Below are 23,502 nucleotides of genomic sequence, written 5' to 3' on the forward strand. Positions count from 1 at the left end.
AAAAGACTTGAACAATGTGTTTATTTCTTCCGTCGAAAACAAATTTAGGCTTTTGAGGAAAGCTTTCCATGGTTCTTATACATATTCAGCATTTAAACGGGGGGCTGTTGGTTAAGCTCCAAATTTTAGTTTCATCGCAGCTTCAATAGATTCTAAACGACACCAACCGATGAATAAGGGTGTTGTCTAGAGAAACATAAACATTGCGTCATTAACGGCAGGGATGCATTTTTTAAAGACAGCATACGAGTACCGATATGTTTCTGGCAAGCCAACTCGCCGATACCGATGCCTGTACCTTTTCAAAACACAGTCAGACTAATAAAAATATGACAGCTGTATAATTACAAACAATTCCACCTTAAACACATTATGAAAAAGTTAATAATTTGATGTGCTGTTCATTAACTTTCAAAGCAAATTTCTGTCAGTTATGTCGCATGAGATATCGGCCCTTGGTATCGGTACAGTTTTACGAGTACGTGAGCTAAGTATCGGGCTGGATACCGATACTGGTGCATACCTAATTAGAGGCCACGCCCACTCATTTTGGGAAAACAATGCATAGGCTCATTCATATTCAATACAAATGCAAGGATACTTTTAACGATATCAGGAATAAAACATATTTTTTAAGGAGCAGGAATCCTCTTTTCTTAATAAGGAATTAAATTTTAAAACAATAGTAGTAAGCCATCAAGTCTGTTTTTGGTAACCATATTTCGACACGCAGGATTTATACCTTTTTTTTGTGGCTTCATTTGTCCACGATGTAGCATTTAGTGGTTTAAAAGTTAGTAAAAAATTGACACAAAGTTTGGGACTTTTAGTCATTATTAGTCCAAAGAATCTGCGAGGATATACAGAATAGGTTGATGATTTGTCAATGAACAGTGGTAAAGCTTCAATCTGTAACTTATTTTGTTAAAAATGATCAAAGATCAAGTTCTGAGCATTTAAAAATATGTTTTCAATACCGTATCCTTACCCCGATTCAAAACAAAACGTTTATAAAAAATATTTTTTTATTAGTTTCATCTGACACCCTTGCTTGGCCAGGCAGTTATTGATTCTTGGCAGAGGTCTACCAGATGTTAAGTTTGGGGCACACAACATTTGTTTATGTTGTTGCCTCTGACACAGTCTAAAAGTAGAGCTGTGGGGTTCAATTTTGCAGTTAAGTAACCTTCAATTTTATGTTGATATAGAGACAAAAGTTACAGATTGCCGCTTTAACGTGCCGTCATAGTACTCACATAGACAACAGCCTCAAGATGACATTTCTGGTTGAACTTGATTTCTGTTTTGGTGTACAGGTTTACATTAAATAAAGTTGTGGACATTTGTTTACGTAACTAAACAAAAAAAAGTAGAATATGTTCATATGTTTTGTCATCTTGTATATTTTGAAGTATAATGCATCACTCAATCACCATCGCTTTGAATGGCAACATCACAAAAAATGGCAACATCACATGACCCAGTGTTTGGTCCTGAGAGTTCACACAGTAAATTAAACACGTGCATTTGATACGACTGCATTAAAGCTGAGCTTATAAGCTTTATATAACGTCCTATATCAAATACAGCGTCCTGAGAACAAACTGTTGACCACGTTCATAAGCACGACAACATGGGCCTACCGATGTCCAGCAGTTCCACAAGAGTGATCCATAGCCACGGTTACTGAATACACCACATTCAGAAACAGCAGTCCATTCAAGACATACGAATGTTTGAGGAAATGAAAAGAATAACACGATTTGTCTCATGTGTTTCTTATAAGTTCACATTTTGACAGGCGGCGCTGGGTCACCACCAACAAACTGAATTGCAGGGTTCAGTTTGCATGACGGAAAGCACTTTATTTCCTAATGTCAGGATCTCTGGTGTGTGGGGTTCTTCTCAGCGGGTTCCGGGTCGGATGATGGAGCAAGGCATGCTGAAAGCTATAGTTTGTGGTCAGTGCCTAAGAAATAGCGATATCCCACAAGTCCCAGTGGAAGCTCAGAGTCTGCGTTTAAGGCAATAGTGTGGAGCTTCTAGATTGGCGGCACGAGTTACAGCCTCGCTTTCTGAAATAAAACACAATTTCAGGCCGTCGTCAGTACGGTTTTATACGTTCTACAACATGAATGTTGTTTATGAACGCGTGTTGTCAGAAAATACAACTACCCCACCCCATATGTGATCTATTTGGATTATGTTTTGTAGGTATCTCACCATGTATATGGACTTGGAGGTCAATTCTTTCTGCAAACTACCTGTTGGAGGTGTAACTCGCTCTCCGCCGCTACTATGGGCAGCTTGTTGGTCAAGTGGTAGTTGATAAGGTGACTGATGCTCTCGAACAGCATATCTTTAGTCCGAACCTAATGGAATTATACAATTTCAGCAAAGTAAATGTAAGATCTTGTTTAACATGACAATAGACACAACACAGTAGAAAAATGTGAGATTAGATCTGCTCAGCTTTGTCACATTGCAGTTTCTGTTGAAAATGTAACCTTGAATTGTACAAGAATATAGATTAACTAAGTGAGATATTTATTTACACTCACACTAAACAAACATTTTAAATGTTGCCACAGCAATGAACTGAAATAATATTAATTGAGAAAATAAATGTATTGACTAAAAATAAATATAAAATAAAAATAACATAAAGTATAAAGAGAAAAATAAAAAATAAAGCAAAAATATATTACACTTTTACAGCAATATAGGAAACAAATAAATAAAAGAATACTAAAACAAACAGGTAATGAAATTCCTAAAAAATTGGACATGAAATCTAAAAATAAAAGACAGTTTAAAATATTAATAAATAACAATAATCTGAAAATATAATGATTCTGTTCTTAAAACAGTAAGTCTTTATTTTCATAATGTAATTGCAGGAATAGTTCACATCAAAATGAGATTCTGTCATCATTTACTCACCCTTTCTGCAAAACCCAAAAGAACATATTTGGAAAAATGTTGCTAACCAAAAACCGTTGGTCCCCATTGACTTCTATTGTATGAACACAATACCACTGTAAGTCAATAGGGACCAACAGTTTTCTGTTACCAACATTTTTTCCAAATATCTTCATGTGTGTTCTGCAGAAGAAAGAAAGTCATTCAGGTTTGAAATGACAACAGAGCGTGTTAATATTGACAGAAGGTGAACTATTCCTTTAAAAACAACCTAAACCCTAAAAAATGTTACAGGGTTAAAGGCATCACCCACCACTCCTTCTGGATCCACCAGCAGCAGATGTTTAGGCAGGCCGCACTGCATCCCTGTCAGCACATACTGTCCTGGGTTAGTCGCGCTGTCCCGCACCAAGAAATCTCCATCTCGGCCCAAAAGATTCTCTGCATCCCTGCGGCTCATGCGCCCGTGGTACCACACTTCACGTCGAAGTTGGTCTTCTGTAGGAGCGACAGGGGCTCGGCGGCGCGGGGGGCTCGGCCACTTGTCCTCCAGTACACAAACCCCACCGGCCTCGTGTAGACGCAGGGCATCCTCAAACGGCCCTATGAGGTCATGAAGAAAACACTTAGATTAAAATCATCCATAGTTGTATGTGCACATTTTATTATGCAAAATGCATATTTTATTGATATCACAGTGTTGAAATCAAATGATGTAAAGGTATATAAGCATCATGTAGGGTCATTATAATGTGGGCGACTCACTCATGTCAAATATATCTTTCTTGGGACTCTCTGGTTTGTGTCCTCCTGAGGTCTCCATGCTGTCCATATTCTGAGTGTTTACATACAGGTGTTCCTCGTAATCACGGCTGCCAGGTGGATGTCCATCCGCTCGCAGGTAACCATCAGAAGTCAAACCTACGGACAAACAGTGTGAACAACAGAAACAAAACATCGAGTGACATACATCAACTGTTTTATTGTCGAACACTAGATGTCTCACTTGAGCTACTGTTGTTCTCTGTGTCCCAATGCACTTCATAACACAAATGGGCAGCGGGAAGGGTGTTTACATCTCTTTTGGCCAGTGACCCCACCTGAAACAGTAAGTATACGGATCAGTTTTGCCTCAGGGTTTGCAAGCTTGATAATATAAATGTCAGGTCAGAAAGTCATAATAAGGTTTGTGCTTATTTAGACTTCATTAAAACAAATCTAGCCAGTTTGGATAATATAATACGCAGTATGTCCACATTAGCTGGAATATAAACCCACAGAACACATGTTGTTAGTGAATGGACCAGAACACTGAAACAACATTAGGGATGCAGTTTTCATTTTAAACCCGAGCTGATGGGTAAAGTGCCATTGGGTTCACATAGACCAGTCACCGAGGGCACTTACAGAAATCAAATGATGATGATAAATGGTTTGACAGGCCAGGTTGAAGAAGTTTAAAAGGTTCAAAGGTGCAAGTAAGATGAGTATTGATTATTGATGAATTTCTCATTTCTTACAAGTGGCATATGGGCTTGTAAGACCATTTAAATTTTTTACCTGAGCTGTTTTGCTTTGTGGTTGGGTATGGATGTGACCCAGTAGGCCCACGGGAGTTCTGAGTCTAGAGTCCACCAAACCCCCCACTGGAGGTTCTTTGCCCGGGATGCTGTTGTAATAATCATGCTCGGATGACTCCTCATCATCACCCCATGCCGACTCCTCTGTTCGTATATTCCTTCCATAACAATTAAAAGACAATTTACTATGCTTGCAATTTACGAATTACTGCAAGACATAAACACGCAAGACATGCAAGTATGTAAACTGTATAGTACACTATAACCTCGCTCTTTCCCAAAACCTAGTAAACATTAAAGGGATAGTTAATAAAAAAAAAGAAAATTCCTTCCTTGTTTGCTCAACCTCTTGTCATTTCAAACCTGTTTGACTTTCTTTCTTCCGCAAACACAACTGAAGATATTTTGAAGAATGTTGGTAACCCGACAGTGACGGGTTCCGCGGTTTTCGGTGACCAACATTCTTCAAAATATCTTCTTTTCTGTTCTGCAAAAGATAGAAAGTCTAGCAAAGGCAGCTTACTAGATTTGACATGTAATATTTACAAAGCAATAAAAACAGCACATGTCAAAGCAATGAATTTAAACCGAAGAATGATCTGTTACTGATGTGACACAAAGCAATCTTGTGGCTTTTGAGAGCTCCTTAAATAAGTTAAGCTTTAAATAACAGTCGGAGATCAAAACATGATGGCCGTATGAAACACAAGCCATACGTATCCGGTTTCAATCATGCGAACAGCACGAGAAAAATTATTCTTTTAGAACTGAAGGTCTTCGTGGACTGCAGGTGCATAACATCGAGTCCAAACATGACCAAGATATGTGCTCATGTCTGTACAAATTATAAAACATATAATACAACGGATAACCCCGTCTCTAAATGGCAAAATATAACTGGTGGCTTTACAAGACAATCCCTGTCTAATGGGTAATTTTGGACCATATTTGTATAAAAATGTTGTGTTAATGTTTCTCACCTGTCCATAGTGGGAATGGCTTTGGGTGGACTGTGTAAGTACTGTTTGAACTGCAGTTCGAAGGCTTGACCGATGGTACTGATCACATTTTGGGCAAGACCATCGCTACACTCCATGATATGACAAGCTAGAGGAAAAAGAACCGTGGAATATATTCACGTAAGAAATCTGGCTCACAGTGATCAATGAGGCCTGTTCCAGGACAGAATAAAAATACCTCTTTGATTGACAGGATCTTTGGCCACATAGGCAACATAGTCAGGCGTATCCTGAAACACAAGATGAAAAAACATCAGAGCGAGGATCACATTTTATTGGGTGGCATCAAATGTACAGAAGCAGATTTCGGTAAGAGCATTTAAAGGGATAGTTCACTCAAAGATTTTTTCATCATTTACTCAGTCCAAACCTGTATGACTTTCTTTCGTCAAGATGATAACCAAACAACATTAGCATCTACTGAATTCCATTGTTTGAGCACAAAACCGCAGAGACACAGGTTTTCAATATTGAATTCATGAAGAATTTGTATTTTTGGTGGAACTATCCCTTTAAGCAGGCACAAGCCTTTCAGAGGTCTCACCGAGTCTCCACCAGAAGCGAAGGAGATGGACTGCATGGGATGGTGTGCAATTACCTAAGAGCCGGAGAGAGAGAAAGAGAGAGAGAGAGAGAGAGAGAGAGAGAGAGAGAGATGTCTGCATTAGTCCGAATCAATAAAGTTAGCGCTTCTTCAATATGAAGACCAAAACAAGAGATATTATCATCGACAGCATGACACCTCCACATCCTGCAGTCTGTAGGATGTCAAAGTGTTGTGAACTCTTGTCTAAGGGTTGGTTTTGTTTAATATACTGCTTGCGAGATAGTTTAAATGAAGGGTTAACCTGTCGTGTGGTGGGGACCAGCAAACTCAAGCCATCGATGGAGATGTTGACGCCGATGCTCATTCCAGCAAATCGAAGGTTACTCTTCCCCATGATGGACTGAAGGGTTTTGTTGGTGACCTTAAAACCAAAAAAGTTAAATTACAGAGCGCTGAAAGTAAATCATGTAGGGGACATTTTAAATCTAGAGAGCATTTGATGGACAGAAATATGTGCAATGAAGCGGAGTCATCAATCGTTTTGAAACATTGCTAAAATGATTTTCGTCAACTTGTATGAATGCGCCAAAAAACAGCTGGCCTTACAGCTAATATTAATTTGATTTAATAGGTTTATACATTTTATCATTTTTAATTCATTAAAATAAATTAATCCTTACCTTCTTCTTCCAGGCAGCTTTTCCACCAGGTACAACTTCACACAATCTGTTGATGGCCTCTCTGCATTCACACAATAAGCAGTGCATTACCAAATACCACAAGCTCCAAATTCCATGTACAGCACATGATAAACAATTTGCTTTAGCAAGACCACAGAGGGAAAATGTGTCATGAATGAGTCCGATCGCTTACACAAAGGGCAAACATTTCACATTCTGAGTGCTAGAATAGCGCTTACATAAACCAGGTCAACAAACAACTGCCTGTTTCAGTTTAATGTCACCACAAAGTTCTAACAGCAACGTTCTTAGTCATCTTGAGCACTCAACTTACAAGATCGAACCAAACCAAAATGTACCATCGGTGTTCCGTATTTGCATTATCTGTTTTATACTTAAACGTGTAAAAGTGGTTGTTAGCATTTTGCATTTTGCTATCAAGTTGCTAGGATTTTCTGGGTAGTTGTTAGCATGGTTGCTAGCAAAGATGTGTTCGCGCAACACAATCTCACAGCAAAAACGTAACTATTCTACGATGTGGCTAATTTTGGCTCATTCGTATGAATTTGTACGATCTCATTAGAATATTTTAGTGCGATTTGCTTTCGCCCCAGTGATGTTAGGGTAAGGGGCGGAGCTTCAGTATAACTTTTTGTCTAGTAATCGTACGCTTTGTACAATTCACAACTTACGAATTCATAGCAATTAGCCACCTCGTAAAATAGTTCAGACTTTCTGTGAGATCAGATTAGTTCACCAAAAATAACAACTAGCATCCACACCGATGGATGATAACGTCATGTTTGTTATTTTAAATGAGTATGCGTTTTGATTTTCAATGGATTTTTTTGTTCTTCCGTGATAATAGGCTACTCAAACAATATGCAAACAACACAAATCATTTAAAAATAAACGACAGTAAGTATGAGTAATATTAATAGTGTTGTTTGCCTTTTTTACTGATAAAACCACACTAACGTTTCAACTAGATATGGTGGTTGAGGTTGTTGCAACCTCTGCTTGTGCTTGTATGGGTTTTGAGGACAGCGGACTAACTTCAAAACACCAGCCTGCTATCAAATAACCCATGAATATTTTAAAGGTGCCAACTGTCCCAGCAGAGGACTTTCCAGGGGAATTCTTCTAAATAAATGTCGCAATAGCTAATGGTTAGTGTAATGAAGTTAATTTTGTGATAGCTTATTGTGAAAGTGCATATCCATACAGTATGTCTTCTCAGATCATACGAAAATTGCCTGTGGGCCGCATTACTTGACCATAACAAATGAGCCGGCCCATCCGCACACCCTCTTTCCCCGGAGCGGCGCACATCAGCTGATTTACAAGCAGTTTCTCCTGCAAAACAGATCCTAGAGAAGTCTTTTCCCAGCATTCCCATTATAACTAGACACAATACACTGTAGAGCTCAACTCAAAACAAACCACGCCTCTCCAATCCTTTGTTTATCTCTTTCTGGCTCCGCCCCATGCAATCTGTATCATCTCGGGTCCCTGCAGACCTCTATAGACATTAGTGTGAGACTGAGAGTCATTAATAATACATGGCTGTATCACTCTCTGTCCATCTCGTCGTGGGCTACGGGGTTCAAGTTACAGCCGATCGATGAGCAAGAGGAGGGAGAAGGACTCTGTTGCCCTAGGGACACCTAAGCTCCGCCCTTCCACCCCCACTGCAAAAATGCACATGCTCGCACATATACACTTATGAGCTGATACATGCATGAAGACATGAGAATGCGCACATTCTGTATACGCAGGTGCAGATGAAGTTAATGTAATGACTCACACCTAGTGTAAACTGAAATGTGATGATGGTCTTGTATAAGAAAAACTTGTTTGCAGAAAATTATCATACAATCGACATACATATATAAATACATATACATATTTATTTAGTCGCAGGAAAATTAAGAGATCATTTCGAAATTGGTTTCAGTTTTCTGAATTGACTATTTATAGGTATGTTTTTGGGTAAAACAAAATTTACGTTTCATTCTGTGAAATACTAATATTTCTCCCAAATTTCTAATAAAAATATTGTTTCTATTTGCATGTATTTGGAGAAAATGAAAACTAGAGAAACAGGTCAAAATAACAGAAACAATTCTCTGTATTTTTTCAGACCTCAAAAAGCATGCTGGAAAGAAAACAAGTTTATATTGACTTATATTGAGTAATACAACCGTAGGCCTATTTGTAAATGTACTTAGGAATAGTTCAAAAATGATCTTTGATGTGATAACCTCAAAACAGTTTTTATGTAGGGTTTTTCGAGCTGGTGTTCCGTCTATTTGTCCTACCTTTTCAGATTTTACCTACAAAAATGTATTTAATTTAAACCCCATTGACAAAATGAAATGCTGAATGAAATTAAAAAAGATTAATTCATCCTCAAGGGCTGATGTTTATAGGTTGTGGTTATATATATATATATATATATATATATATATATTTAAAAATAAATCTTCCCAAATAGTTAGATGCATTGAACAATAAATTATACAACATTTGTATGATTAGTCCCTGTATGGTCTGTGCTCAAAATTTAAAGGGATAGTTCACCTAAAATTCGAAGTAATGAAATTATCAAATGTGGGCAAACAATCACAAAACACTTGTAATGCAAGGTTTATATGTTTTTATGACATTCCTACATCCCATGGAACTGCAGGTTACCTTATGTACTTATTGTTACGTGAGTTTTTATGTACTTGAAAAATAACTGATACTTGCTTCATTTGAACCGAAATAAGTCATGGATTGCAGATTTGAAGCACAGATAAAATGTTCCATGTTCAGCGCAGTCCAAACAAACAACAAAATTTACCTTGTAACCTGTGTCCTAGTGTTGAAGTCCAAAGATCGCATTGATTTCAGAACCTCGATGCACCCCATGTACTGCAAAAATGAGAAAGAATATATGAAACTCATTACTTTTGTTATACCCAATGAGTTGTAATTTCCCTGAGGTCATCATTACTTCATGGAAATAGGCAAGAGCCAGCGTTCATGATTGAGATGCTGAAAACCAAAACAACAATTGTTTCTCTCTCTCTCTCTCTCTCTCTCTCTCTCGCACACACACACACGCACACACACAAGCACAATAATATCATTAGTATGTACCTAGTGCTGCATAACGGTGTGTAATTACAGATAAACGTTCAACGTATAATTTCGGCAGTACAACTTGTTCTGAAAGACAGTATAATAGCTCCAATAGGGAGGGCAATTACTGCAAAGCGTTAGGAGACTATAACGGCAATAACGGCATCACGGCTGGTGAGGGTGGACCTGCAGTCTGGCCTTGTGGGACATGAAAAGTGCTCTTTCGAGGGTGTTGGGGAATATCCATTGGCTTGTTAGTCACTAATATGGACCAAAGGTTCACAGGGACGGCGCAACATGCTAATGCCTCATTTGATCTCACTTTCTCTTTCCCAGATGGACATCTATAATAAATGTATAATAAAGAGTGGTTACTCGTGCTTAAAGGGTGTAACCTACCATCAGTTTTGGCATGGGTTTGGGGATGCCAATGTCATATGTTCTAACGGTTTGACTCAAATGTTAGTCACAAAATGGATATTTTGTTTATGTATAAATGTAGACAAAATCTTCAACTGTTCTCAATATGTGTTCAGCACATCTAAAGGCTTTCCAGGCAGGCCATGTGTGCATCTAAACTAGATTAGTGAACAGCGGGAGGTGTTCAATCAGTTTTTTTACTCTCTCTTCCTGTTTTGGTCAAAGACCTCTTTGCTGTAAACTAACATTCTAAGGTTTATGGTCAATGACTTAAGTGTTTTCTATGATCTTGAAAATATTTTATTGTAAAGGTCTAGTGTGTAGTTTTTAGAGGATCTTTTGACAGAAATGCAATATAATATACATAACTATGCACTCACATTAGGAAGCGTAATGTTTTTATTACCTTAGAATGAGCTATTTCTATCTACACCACGGGTCTTCTTGCATAGGATCCGCCATTTGTCTAAACGGACAAACTGCTCTAAAGAGCACGTTTCGTAAATTCGTGATTTCCTTCGGCGAAGAAAATGTGACGACTTCTTATAGTCTTCTTATAAGTCTTGTTCTCTAATCTCTAATGATCTTATAAATGACAAGACACAGTCAAACGAAAACACCTCCACTATTAACATCCCTCTTTTTAAAGATGAACAACATTTTTACTCTGTTAGACCCATGAAGACTCTATATAGATGGTGCATTTATAAGTTCGATATTCTTAGATATTTTTTTGAGGAGAGGAAATGAGCAGTGAGGTTTGTGCTTCCTACGTAGACACTGGCCTGCTGCATAGATGGACTACTTTTAATCTATTGTTCTACATAGATTAAACATAGATAATTCTTAGAAAGTTGGTCATCTAGGAGCTGAAAACACAGACTAGAAGTGTCATATGTTCCTTGAGCTTATGTAACAGCAACAAAACACCTATTGATTCACAGACATGTGGGTTCAAATTTTAAAGGACACGCTAAATTGTTTTGCGTAGACAGCCAGTAGCTCCTCGCCAATACGCTAGTTGAATAACGCAAGTCCAATCTAAGTTCTCTTTATTTGTGGTATACCGTGCCATAGTGTTATTGGACTAAGAGCCACCCACCTCTACCCCTAACTCCTGCTTCCTCTTCTACACATGTGATGCAAATGACTGTGATTAAACGTAATTGAATAAACGAATGAATGGTGCCTGTGTAATGCAATAAAGGAGCGTTTGCAGGCCCAGCCCGGGCTAATGGAGAGAGAGAGAGAGCCGTGTGGTTACAATAGATCCTGGGGTGGAGGAGAGTGGATGGGAAACAGGGTTGAGGGAGGATAGCTGTCATTGACGTCAAAACGTCTGCCAACATCCGTAAGCCTTGACTGACAAAGATACAGCCCAGAGACTGGAGATTTTGGCTTAAAGCTGTAGCATTAACAAAGTTTAAGAGTAACCAAAGGGTCTTTATATAGCATGTCTTTGGTTAGCCTAAGTGATGTTTTCTTGTAACTGTATAACATAATAAGTTTCAAAGAAGTGCCATGTAAATAAGTAATGCTTTTATTTTCACTGTGAACTCCACAGAAATTTAAGTATTTATTGGGGCTGTCACAATGTCAGATACACAGTTTGTTTGGCAAAATAATTCATTGACCACTTTGCAAGATGTAAAGTCTGGTCCAGAAGCACTTCCGGGTTCAGTTTTTATTTCTTTATTTATTATTAGTGTTTTTTTATCGTACACATAAAATTCAATCGTAAAGATATTTGTTTATAAAATCTTTAATCGGTTATAAATATTCAGTTGGTTGTATTTTGTTTAAACATTTGTGTAGCTGAAACAGGAAGTTCTTCTGAAGCAGCGTTGAAACAGCGTTATTTAGTTCATTCAAAGAGGTCTGTAATAACGATATTATGGCAATATTCATTGAAATAAAAAATAATCAGTCAAAAATTCTGTCAAAATTTGGCCAATGAATTGGACTCAAAATAAGGCAAAATGTTAAAACCGCAACCTACTTTGTTGAGGTGTCAAGCATGTACTAGCATTAATAATCACGGTTAGTTTTAATTGCATGTTATAATGAGAGTTTGTAACTCTGTTAGCGAATTCTGTAGTGTGCTTATAAAACCGGCTATGAAATCACATTCATGCACTTTGGGGTATCACCAGGAAACATATTTAAGCACAAAAGCCGCAAATGTTATTTTTTAAGATAACACTTTTTCCCTTATTTTTGAGATTGGGGCGGTAGATCAAATGTAATAGAATCAGAAGTAACCATTGAATTTGTTCACTGAATACATTCTATAGTTTGAACACAATCTTAATTATTGAGGGAACTAAAAGTAGCCTTTGCATTAGAAAGCAGTTGCATAAAAATACATGCAAAAAGAAGCAGCATTGATTCCCGAAACAGAGGTTTGCCAATTTTGCTATTTGCTTTCTCCGATCAAGTATACCTTTAAGTATACCACAGAACTCCATTTAACATCATAAAGAATGAACCGCCCCCACTGCTCCACCTCCCATCACTGATAGTTCAGATGTTTACATCTGTAGTTTGTTTACCCACGATGCCCTCTGCTCTGACGCATTAGGTGTAGCACACAAAGCAATACTGTATATCTGAATATGATGATATATTCCTCCGGTCCCCTCAAGCATTAGGACTCACAACCAGTTTGCTGCAGCAAAGAAAGCCTCATTGTTCTCTCTTGCACAAACCCAGTTTCAAGATGTTGCTGTTGTTTATCAGCTTTCATGCTACAGAAATGTATCTGCATAAATTATGCGATTAAACACAAGTGATACTTCAAAAGATTATCTAGAGACGTGGCATCATAAAGCTATATTCATGCCACTGCAAGTGGAAAGCGCAGTTAGATTTCGAGCTAATAAACAAAACACTCACCCTGACGATGTACAAAGCTCCTGTGCTGCTGATCTTTTTGTCAGGGTGCAACCATCCCTTGGACGGCTTGTTCATGAAGCTTCCCTTCTGTGTGAAGTTATCTCCCAGCCATATGCCCTCCACCCTGGTCCTCCGGTTCATCCCTGTTCTGAAGCTCCCAGAGCCCCCTGGACTCCCTTCGGAGGCCCCTGCGCTTGAATCTCTGAGACTTGCTGAATTCCCGCTGACCCTCTGCCTCCTAGCGGCCTGTAGGGAACAAGGACCCACACAAACAGGGTCACAAGAGTTGAAGACGGCTGCAAGACTAGCCACGGGACCACTAGCAGCGGTCGCACCCCCAGAAGCGGGTGCAGAGGTATCGGCCGTATGCGCCCTGCCTGAGTCCTTGCTGGAACCAGAGCTGGAGCTGCTGTTGGAGGGGCTTCGACTTAGCAGAGAGTTGGAGAACTTCCACTGGGGCATCTTGGGAATGAGCATGCAGAAAGTGGTGGTGGCATCCTGCTCGCCGTCCAGCCCGGGGGAGTCGGCCAGCACCTGAGCCGAGGGCGGAGGAAGAGCGGGGGTCTCCAGGGGTGGCAGCTCCAAGCCTGGCATGGATGAGGAGGCCACCGGCGTGGCCACCACCTTCCCGCTCATGGCTAGGCTCTGCATCAGGTCGTCGGAGGAGGTCACTGAGTCGTTCCGGAAGCGGCCATACTTGGGCTTAAGTAGCATGCCCGGAGGAGCGGTCCAGAGCGGAGAGGAGAGTGGGGGAAAGGAGGGAGGGGAAAGGGGGATGGTTAGGGAAAGGAAAAGAGGAAAGACGCAGTGGACGCAAAGGAGAAATCCACAGGAATCCACTGGGAGGTGAATCGGCTCTCTGTGAACTGAGTCTAGCCCTGTGTCCTCTCGCACGCATAAGCGTCTCCCTCTCTCTCTCTGCTGTACTGAGAGCCTGTTCTGACTCTTAGAGTGGCTGATTTGATCCCACCCTCCTTCTCTTCTTCGCTCCCTCTCTCGCTCTCTTTCTCAGCTCACCCCCACATTGTCATTATGATGTCATACTGTTATGGTCTGTCTATTAGTCCTGCCCAACCCCGCTGCATTCAGGCAACATTAGCTTATACACATCTGCTTGAGGACCTCCTTACATCATAATGTGTATGTTATTGTACACACACAGAAAAACTAACATGTTCAAAGTCAGTGAAGCACGACCTCCCAACTTAAAGGGATAGTTGACCCAAAAATGAAAATTCTGGCATCATTTATAATCCGCAGAACACAAAAGAAGACATTTTGAAGAATGTTGGTAACCGAACAACGGCGCTACCCATTCACTTCTATTAAGAACACAAAACAAATGAAAGTCAACATTCTTCGGAATATCTTTTTGTGTTCTGCAGAGGCGTTTGAAATGACACGAGGGTGAATGAATGACAGAATTTTCCTTTTTAGGTGAAATATCCTTTTAATATGCAGAAAGGACTATAAGTTAGCTTTTTGCAGGCTGATTCGTCAAAAAAATGTCAACCCTGTGGCCGTATCAAAACATTGCTCTGTTTGTTTGAGCATCCCACCTACATCAGCATAGCCAAATTAACTCAACCAATGATGTAAGTTTGGATTCGCACCAATAGTAGACTCTTTTTATTACAGTATTACACAACTATCCTTTAAACCAAATTGAAGTAATGAACCAAATTAAGACAAAGAATCAAAACTTGACACAATGCACATATGAGCACCAGTACTTGAATTATTAAGTGAATATTCAATACCTTACTTAATTAGTTTCTCCATTCACAATATGTTCTTCATAATTCTGCAGTATGCACAATGAAACATTGATTAAATATTGTCGAGACTCTCGCTCTTCCCTTGCAGTTGGATCCAATGTAGTCAAGCGAACATCTGAGTTGTAACATTGACAAATCTTGCGCAAGACAAGGTGGTTTGACAAATAGTCTCTTCCTTTTGCTCTGACGTCACGTTTTTCGCAACTGCCCAAAAAGTAAATGCAGAGAGTCCACAAGGCAAAATAAACAGGAAGCACTAAAATACTCAATATTCCGTTAGCGTTGAGTCGCAGAAACCTCAGTGGTGTTGACAAAGCATCACACTACCATCATGACTCACAAGCACATGCTGTATTTTCCAATATCAGCAATCTACTTTATGGTGATGACCTCTCATGGATGTTTTGCAGAGATTTTGTCTTGTTTTGCATTCGTAGGATTTCTAACTTAGTTCTGGTTATTTTAGCTTCAAGAAAGGGGTCACTGTGACCATTTTCAATTAGAGTGAGTGTTAGTCTAGATCAATAGTTTCAGTTAAGGGCAATATGGCAATTGAGAAAACAAAAGAGAAGTGATTTAGGGAATAATTGAAATGCTTTAAAAACCTCATGTCTACGCACAGTTCCTCTGAGGGACAGATGCATTTCAAGAGCTATTTTTCCTTATTTACCAATACTTTTTTCTTGCTTTGAAAGCAGACCTATTTCAACAGAAGGTCTGTGACAGACGGCACTACAGGGGATTCAATAATTGTTTCATCACAAAAGCAATTTTGGATTAAAAAGCAATATTACAGTGATAGTTCACCAAAAAAAAAATATGTCAACATTTACTCACCCTCTTGTCATTTCAAAGTAGTATGACTTTATTTCGTCCGGAGAACACAAAAGAAGATATTTTGGACAGGCCCCATTCACTTGCAATAGTTTTCACAATAGAATTCAATGGGTGCTGTTCGGTCACCAACTTTCTTCAAAATATCTTTTGTGTTCTGCCTAAGACAAATGGGTGAGTAAATGATGTTAGAATTTAAATTTTTGGGTGAACTATCATTAAATTAACTTCAGCTAAGGTAGAATTTAAAAGCTAAACCTTCAACAAAGTGTGATTTTATTTAAGTTTAAAACCTTGACCTTGCTACACAATTGCATCAATTGCCCCTAATATGTTTTTAGAAATGCTGCATATTTCCACATCATTTTGTGCAAAAGTGATGGTTGATAAACAACCACATATTTCAAAGGTACCAAAATACCTTTATAAAAGCCGCATATTTATAAAAAGATCAATGCCAGATGACATTTGCTGCATTACACATTCTGCTCTTTTCTTGTCGACAAGACATATGGGTTTAAGGGTATTTTATTAACTGTCAACCTAAAAATGTGACACACACATGCCACGATTTACCACATCCTCATTCAGTGGAAAGATTTTCTTAAGCAACAGATATATTTGAAAGATGTAATGAAATGATGATCAAATAATATTGAATAATATAGTCTAAAAGCTATCTTACATAGAGGAAAATGAAAGATATCGAAGTAGGAAGCACAAATAAATTGTCACTCACCAAAAGGAAATTCAAGTCTGAAATGCATTGCAACATCAATTCCAATCAAGACCCAAAACACCATGTAAACTGGTTCATATGTTTTTAAGCATGAACGACATGCTAAAGTATTTTAACACTGAGAATTGCACGCTTTAAACCTGAAAAAGGCGTGCCCACTCGCACCACAGGCTAGAATCTTGCATGTGTCCTTTTTTATGAACACCCACCATACGCACACCTCCTTCATTCACATGTCAAACGATGTTACTTTCGATGATGATATGATTTTTTTTCGGCGTATGCATTCATATTTGCAAAATCGCATTTGAAATTAACACTATAGGATAGGTTTCCTTGTTAAAGGGTTATTGAGGCCACCAAATTCTGGTAATGGTTGATGCTGCTTAAATGCCCATTTAATAAAAGGAAAGTGGAGTCTAAATGTGTCTTAGTGTGTTAAATGTATATTTTCATTCTTATTTTAAGAGGCTATACTCACAACATCAAGTGCGCATTGCTCATTCGAATTCATAGCTTGGAGAAAAGTGCTTTGTGAAACGGAAACTGTGTCATTTATTAACGAGAATCACTTACTGAAGTTAACCTTTTGTTAAAGTTTTAACAGGTCCCGTTTGTTTTTTAAACAACAAAATTGTGCAAAACAAACCGCAGTGAAATGAAAAAGAAAAACATATTTCCATGAACTACATAATTTCATGCACCAGATTCCATCAAGATTACAAAGCAAAAACAAAAGGTATAAAAATGGTCACAACTGCAAGTAGATCAGTTAAGTGACTTTGTTGCTTTGTTCTTGAACGTTTACTGCAACAATATGTGCTTGTTACAAAGGTCACAGGAAAACCGTGGTCAAATCAGCAGCCGAGACAAACAAATGCACTTCTGCTACAAATATAAATATTCCCATAGTGAAACAGCCTCGACCTCTATGAGGTATTTGTAAACAGGCAGACATCTTTACACCTCTGGTTTGATTACAGCCTGAAGTTAAAGAAAATCTTTTCATATTTAAGAGACCATTTTGCTTTTGTACTTTAACTATATGTTTTTTTTAATACTATACGTTTAGAAAAACGTTTATTTTCAAGGCCTGGTAGTGGTACCTTAAGGTTTGATACGAAGTATTCAATAAATGAGCTCTCTGCCAAAACAACTTAGTATAGGCTACAGTAATTCACATGTGGTGCCGTTATTTACGTTATAAAATTCACAAAATCCTACTTTTAGCAGTTACCTTCTTGACTGATTTTGCTTGCTTTAATAAACCAGGGGACAGTTCTGTTTATTTTCCAAACCTTGGATGGTCAATGACAGGGTCAGGAAAATGAATACGTCTAAGTTTGATTTTAAAATGGAGACCTTTGTTACGATTAAAGGATAACATTTACATTTATGACTAATTCACAACTTAAGTCACAAACTTATTCACGACTTTCAAATGGGGAGTTTGTTTGCTCTGGGGGGGTGCAAAACAAGAAAGAGAAGCTTAATGCGTGCATTTCTCACAGCATCACGCAAAGGACTGAATAAACACCCTTGGAATGAATACAACTGGGCCACGCGTCTGACATTTCACGCTAGTTATGGGGTATAACTAATAATACAAGCCTATATACGAGATAAAACAAACCGAGGATAATACGCTGGCAGCGTAATACAAATGTAAACGCTCAGTTCTTTGAACGAGGTGGCGTGACGTCACAGACAGACATCATGCGCGTTCTGGAGCGTTGCTGTCACACACAAGCCCGCGCACGGAAGGCGGAGTCTAAACAGACGGCGAGCGGAAGTGGATCAGAAGCGCGCGATTGACCGTTTGAGTTCAAAACCGAAGCGGCGCGCGCACAGCTAAACACCGACAGTTGAGACGTGTATACTTGAATTCTTCGCCATTACACGTTAGATTTCGCTTTCAACGACAATGTCTTCCGCCAAAAAGCAGATTTACTATTCCGACAAGTATACTGACGAGGAATACGAGTACAGGTAAGGATACTCGCTCGTTTACTGTCGCTTAATAACGCGTCTCGCTTCACTTCAGGCTAACGTTAGTGTTGTTGTTGTTGTTAAACTTCATGCCCGATGTGTTGACAGTTACACCGCTTATGTTTAATAATGTCTCCAAATCACTCAATTACATCACCAAATGATGTAGTTTAAACGGACTTTCTGCTGGCTGGCTATATCGTCTCTTCAAGAAGCCAATACAATGTTAGTCGTCGGAGCGATTTGAGTTTCTTTCAGTCACACATGTTTTTCATCTTCTTTTGCACATAGACATGTTATGCTTCCCAAACAGTTGTCCAAACTGGTGCCTACATCCCATTTAATGTCAGAGGAGGAATGGAGAGGACTGGGCGTCCAGCAAAGTCAGGGCTGGATCCATTACATGATTCACAAACCAGGTCAGTATGCTGTAGGACAAATGTGAGCCTAGTATGCGGCCTACCTAGACAACACTGTCAATCATGTGGAAACACAATATGATGACTAAAAACCTCGTCCAGGAAGGCAGCTCACTAGGTTTTATGAGCCAAATATGTATTTAAATTGTCAAATACTAACACGCACTCTTTTCAGAACCTCATATTCTGCTGTTTCGAAGACCGCTGCCCCAAGAATGAGGATACGATTATAATCCGAAGTTGCAATATGTTGGTCGGCTCTGACCGTGTGTGCGTTTCTTTCCATACATTGTGATTTGTACATAAGTTTTATTATTTGCAGATTATTTGCTATGGCGATGAAATGTTACCCCCTCTTCCCGACAACCTTACATATGGCTGCAGGCGTCGAGGTGGGAAGAGGGCTGCCTCCCCCAAATCTGTTCAGAAGTGTTTTCTTTAGATATCCACTAAAGTAATGTGAAATAAATTGGATGGTGCGTAAGATCTAGTAACCGCACCCGTAATGAATAGGAGGAGTAGTTTCGATGGATGTTTATTGGACACTACAATGCTTTCCATTACAGAACTGCTGTAGTTAACGTCTCACATCGGTAAATGCTTATTTGTTGTTGACAAATCAATAAATGTTATTTTTATTAGCTTACCCCCGAGTTCACGTCTGTAATCCTTGTTGTATGATGTAAAATTGACATGACCGTGATGACTTTCTTTCCTTTGTATACATTAACAGCAGATTTACACGGGATGTGTCTATAGTAAAATGTTATGCACAGCTCTAAAACATCTCACTGGCTAAAGATGATTATTTTCAGGTATTAAAATAAGAGCTATTTCAGCCATTATTACATCAGCTGTTATTTTTTAAATAATTGTTTCCAAACATGTGTATCTGGTTTTCACAACTAGAGACTAGAAAGTTGTTGGCCAAATGTAACAAAAAGTTATGTTTATGTATTTATAACATGTCTTTCTATGATGAATTGGTTTTCCTCATTCTTGAAGGTCACTTTGGATAAAAGCATGTGCGAAATCGAAATTGAAGGAAAACGTTAACTGTAACATTAAAAGTAATATCTGTTCTCACATGTACAGACTTCAAACTAGTACTAATCTAAAACTAAAGGGGTTACAAACTCTGAATGTCTGATGCCTAAAGAGAACGCAGGGGGTCTAGGTTTGTGCACGGTCACTTTCTCAGGGTTATGACTTCCAGGACCTGGTACTGTGGGCTCTCTTGTGCTCGTGTGTCTACCCAGCATAGAGAAAGCTGGTTGTTTTGGTTGATAGACGCTGGGATCCGTGCTGTTATATCTGCCAGGACCTGGAGTTTTAGAGAAGTCCTCAGCATGTCCCCCCGTTTTGCATCTTCCAGAGATGGTGTAACTGGCACTGGACGTCTTGGTCAGGACGTGGGAGCCCATGAGTGCAGGAAGGGTGTATTTGTTTGGGGCGGGTACGGCGTCGACAGAGCGATACTGAGTGCGGTAGCCCATGGTGTAGGATGGTTGTTTGCGATGGGTGCTGCCAAGAGCTCCCCTCTCGGGGCTGTATGCTCCTGGTCCCGGAGTGCAGAAAAATCCTGCTGAACATATCAGACAACAAAGTTTGTGTGTTTGAACTAGAAGTTTCAAGTTTAACATACTAAGCCAGGTGTTTCCCAATGGTTTGATTGACTATTTAATAAACAACTGTATTTTGACTCGTGCGTATTATGGCCCACCTCGATTTTTCATTCTTCCATGTATGGAATAGGCTGGGGTGCCATCTCTTCCAAAACGAGTAAGCTTTTCATCAATATGATACTTCGGCCCTGGATTGACGTCTATGCTGTACACTATACAGTAAAGGCATTAAATCAATTAGAAATAAAATATTCACACTACACTATTCTACCAATGTTGTTATATATCGCTACTGTCCTTCCGAAACCTTGTAACTCCATACTTTGTGATTTGTTTTTGTAATAAATCATTATTATTAGTTACCCTTTATGCATGTCAATGGGTTTTGCAAATATATAACCAATAAAAAGAATTAAAAGTGCTTGGCAACTTTGACAAAAAGTTTTTTTTTCATTTTCTGAAATGCAGCGAATTTGGACATCAAAGGTTTTTGAAGGACAGCGACTATGTGCAAGTAAACTGTTTCAGATGCATGAACTATTTTATAATTAATTATTCGGCGTTGTTATTTATTATTACTGTATTAAGTCAGCATATATAATTTGCATTGCACTAACAGGAATGCTTTGGAAGTCTTCGATCTTTGTCTCCATCTAGTGGTAATCTTATCAAAATGCAAGTTTATCAATTCGTAGGGTTTGGAACGTTCTTGTTTTTTCCTTAAAGGGTCAAATCTTTGTAGTTTATTCACCGCATGTCAATTTAAACCTGCATGCCTTAATTTATACCGCAGAACACAAAGAAGATATTTTGAAGAATGTTGATAAACAAACAACATTGACCCCAATTGACTTCCATTGTATGAACACGATTTGACGAAAGAAAGAATCATATACAGATTATGAAAGACATGAGGGAGAATAAATGACCATTTTTAAAAAGCAAAATAATCATTAAACATAAAATTGCATACTTACTATTGTCACTCGTTCTGCCATGAAAAGTGTAAGCAGGACTCGTCAACTTTGTAAAATCATGGCCAACAAATCCAATCATTGGTGGTAGGACATATCGTCCGGGCCCTGGTCCTTCACACATTTAGAAAACACATTAGTGACAAATACAATAGTGATGTGTGTGCAACATATGTGCAACATTGGTTGTATATGTAATCAAAAATATGCAGTGATGGATTTTTGGCAGACAATTCGACACAACTGATATAATATCCACACCCTGTAGATGCAGCCCATAAGGAATGTGAGCTCATCGCAGTGGTGTGATGTTTTTTCCTGGTGTGAAGGGACACACAATGCCTTTGGCTATCTTCAGCGATACTACCAAGGGAATGTCATGACATCAGCCTGCAAATGTTTGTGCTTGAGAGGGGCAGGGGCTACACAGAACAGTCCTTCACATTTACTTCATGTTTTCACATGTCCGGACACACGGATATCATAACCTTCTTATACAATTGACCTTTGTCCCTACAGTTTAATGAATTTCCTGCCAAGAAACACATTGAAAGAATAGAGAAATGCTTTTTTTTAAAGAAATTTACAATATCCCAAAATACAAATAAATATTTACTAAAACCTGTAACAATTTCTTTGTTTTGCCGAACACATAGATATTTTGAAGAATGTAGTAAAGCAAACAGTTTCCTACTATGGTAGTCAATGGTGCCCCAGAACTGTTGCTTTCCTACATTCTTCAAAACATCTTATTAAGAAATGTATACAGATCTGAAACAACACGAGGCTGAGTAAATGATGACAGGATTTTCATTGGCTCTCTTTAAGGACATTGTTATCTAAAATAGTTTTTTGTTTGAAATATGTCATAATAAATCCATCCACTCACCTTTTTCTCGGCCGGCAATGCCTGGACGTTTCCTCTCCATCTCGCTCATGGTCACGATAGCATTTACAATCAGGCAAAATCTATACTATTTAGATGTAGTGATTTTTATTTAGGCCTATTCACAATTTCAAAGTTTAACCAAACAGAGCTCAAGGCCAAGCAATTCACATTGACCGCGAAATACCTTTTTCTACATAAAGGTCCATTTTAAACAACTACTTCCAAAATCCCAGATCTGGTAGGCATACGATTCTTCTGATCTTCATAACATCAACGCTGGAAGTAATTTCTTCTCCCTCCGAATTACATTCACCTGCAGGTTTTAGCATTTTAAATCCCACGTCCTCCACGACACAATTGAACCCTGACCTCTCTTTTAGATCGGACAAGTCCAGTCAAGTTCTTCACCGTCCACCGTCTGATGATGTCAGAGCCTACCAAGTGGAAAACTAAACGCTTACGAGGAATTTTGCAAAGTTGCGCGACTCAATCGGGACTCGAACCCATTAAATATATACAAGCATTTGATGAACAGGTTTCATCACTGGAATTCATTTTCACGTAACACTATCTCCATCGGCTTTTCTCTACTCTCCCTTTGCTTTGATGGACAGTAAATGCACGAGAACAGATAGACCCTCATGTTTTAGTCAAGCGTGTGATGTCTCTGGGAGACGTGCAGTTGGGGGGCCCCCTGCGAAGCCTCAAAGGGACGCTCCGTTACCTTCGAGTACATGCCTACATTTTGTTTACGTTTTCAGCAATTCCATATTATTGCATATTAAAAATTCTGCATTTAAGTGAAAGGTGATGTGAGAACATTTCCACTCCTGTGCTGCCCAGTAAACAAACATTAAACATTAACAGGCTTGTGCTGGTTCACGCTGTGGTAACCAGAGCTGGTTGACAACATCACAAACACACACAAGCTGACCAAGAGGACACAGAGACACATGGGGTCAATGTGTTGCAGGGACCTTAAAACTACATAAGTGAGCTTTAAAAAAAGACTTAAAGCCAAACGCGAAACTTATAGCACGTTGCAGCAATTTGAATCGTTTTC

At 38.9% G+C, this 23,502-nt stretch overlaps 3 protein-coding genes across 4 annotated transcripts; 1 reads left to right on the plus strand and 2 right to left on the minus strand.

Annotated features, from left to right (window-relative positions):
- Positions 1-2: 2 nt before the first annotated feature.
- shc2 (SHC (Src homology 2 domain containing) transforming protein 2) lies at positions 3-14,216 on the minus strand. The gene is given in 14 exon segments (XM_079471176.1): positions 3-2,075; positions 2,224-2,372; positions 3,236-3,525; positions 3,688-3,843; positions 3,929-4,022; positions 4,483-4,660; positions 5,483-5,609; positions 5,700-5,751; positions 6,066-6,119; positions 6,370-6,489; positions 6,749-6,809; positions 9,597-9,667; positions 13,193-13,958; positions 13,960-14,216. Coding segments are annotated over 13 exon segments (2,229 nt in total). The 5' UTR covers positions 14,091-14,216; the 3' UTR covers positions 3-2,075; positions 2,224-2,243.
- A 4,181-nt stretch (positions 14,217-18,397) lies between these two features.
- cks2 (CDC28 protein kinase regulatory subunit 2) lies at positions 18,398-19,596 on the plus strand. The gene is made up of 3 exons (XM_079470757.1): positions 18,398-18,532; positions 18,824-18,951; positions 19,127-19,596. The coding sequence occupies exons 1-3, from the start codon at positions 18,468-18,470 to the stop codon at positions 19,168-19,170; spliced, it is 237 nt and encodes a 78-aa protein (XP_079326883.1). The 5' UTR covers positions 18,398-18,467; the 3' UTR covers positions 19,171-19,596.
- Positions 19,472-23,108, minus strand: cimap1d (CIMAP1 family member D). 2 transcript variants are annotated; one of them, XM_079470756.1, is made up of 4 exons: positions 22,440-22,805; positions 21,554-21,664; positions 20,675-20,788; positions 19,472-20,533 (listed from the first exon to the last, which is right to left on the minus strand). In XM_079470756.1, exons 1-4 carry the CDS (start codon positions 22,486-22,488, stop codon positions 20,061-20,063), a joined length of 747 nt encoding a protein of 248 aa, XP_079326882.1. In that variant the 5' UTR covers positions 22,489-22,805; the 3' UTR covers positions 19,472-20,060. The 2 variants fall into 2 exon arrangements, with proteins under 2 accessions (XP_079326882.1, XP_079326881.1); XM_079470755.1 differs by having other exon boundaries at positions 19,473-20,536; positions 22,440-23,108.
- Positions 23,109-23,502: the final 394 nt, after the last annotated feature.

This window comes from Barbatula barbatula (assembly GCF_947034865.1).
Source record: "Barbatula barbatula genome assembly, chromosome: 13".
In the NCBI taxonomy this organism is placed as follows: Eukaryota; Metazoa; Chordata; class Actinopteri; order Cypriniformes; family Nemacheilidae; genus Barbatula; species Barbatula barbatula.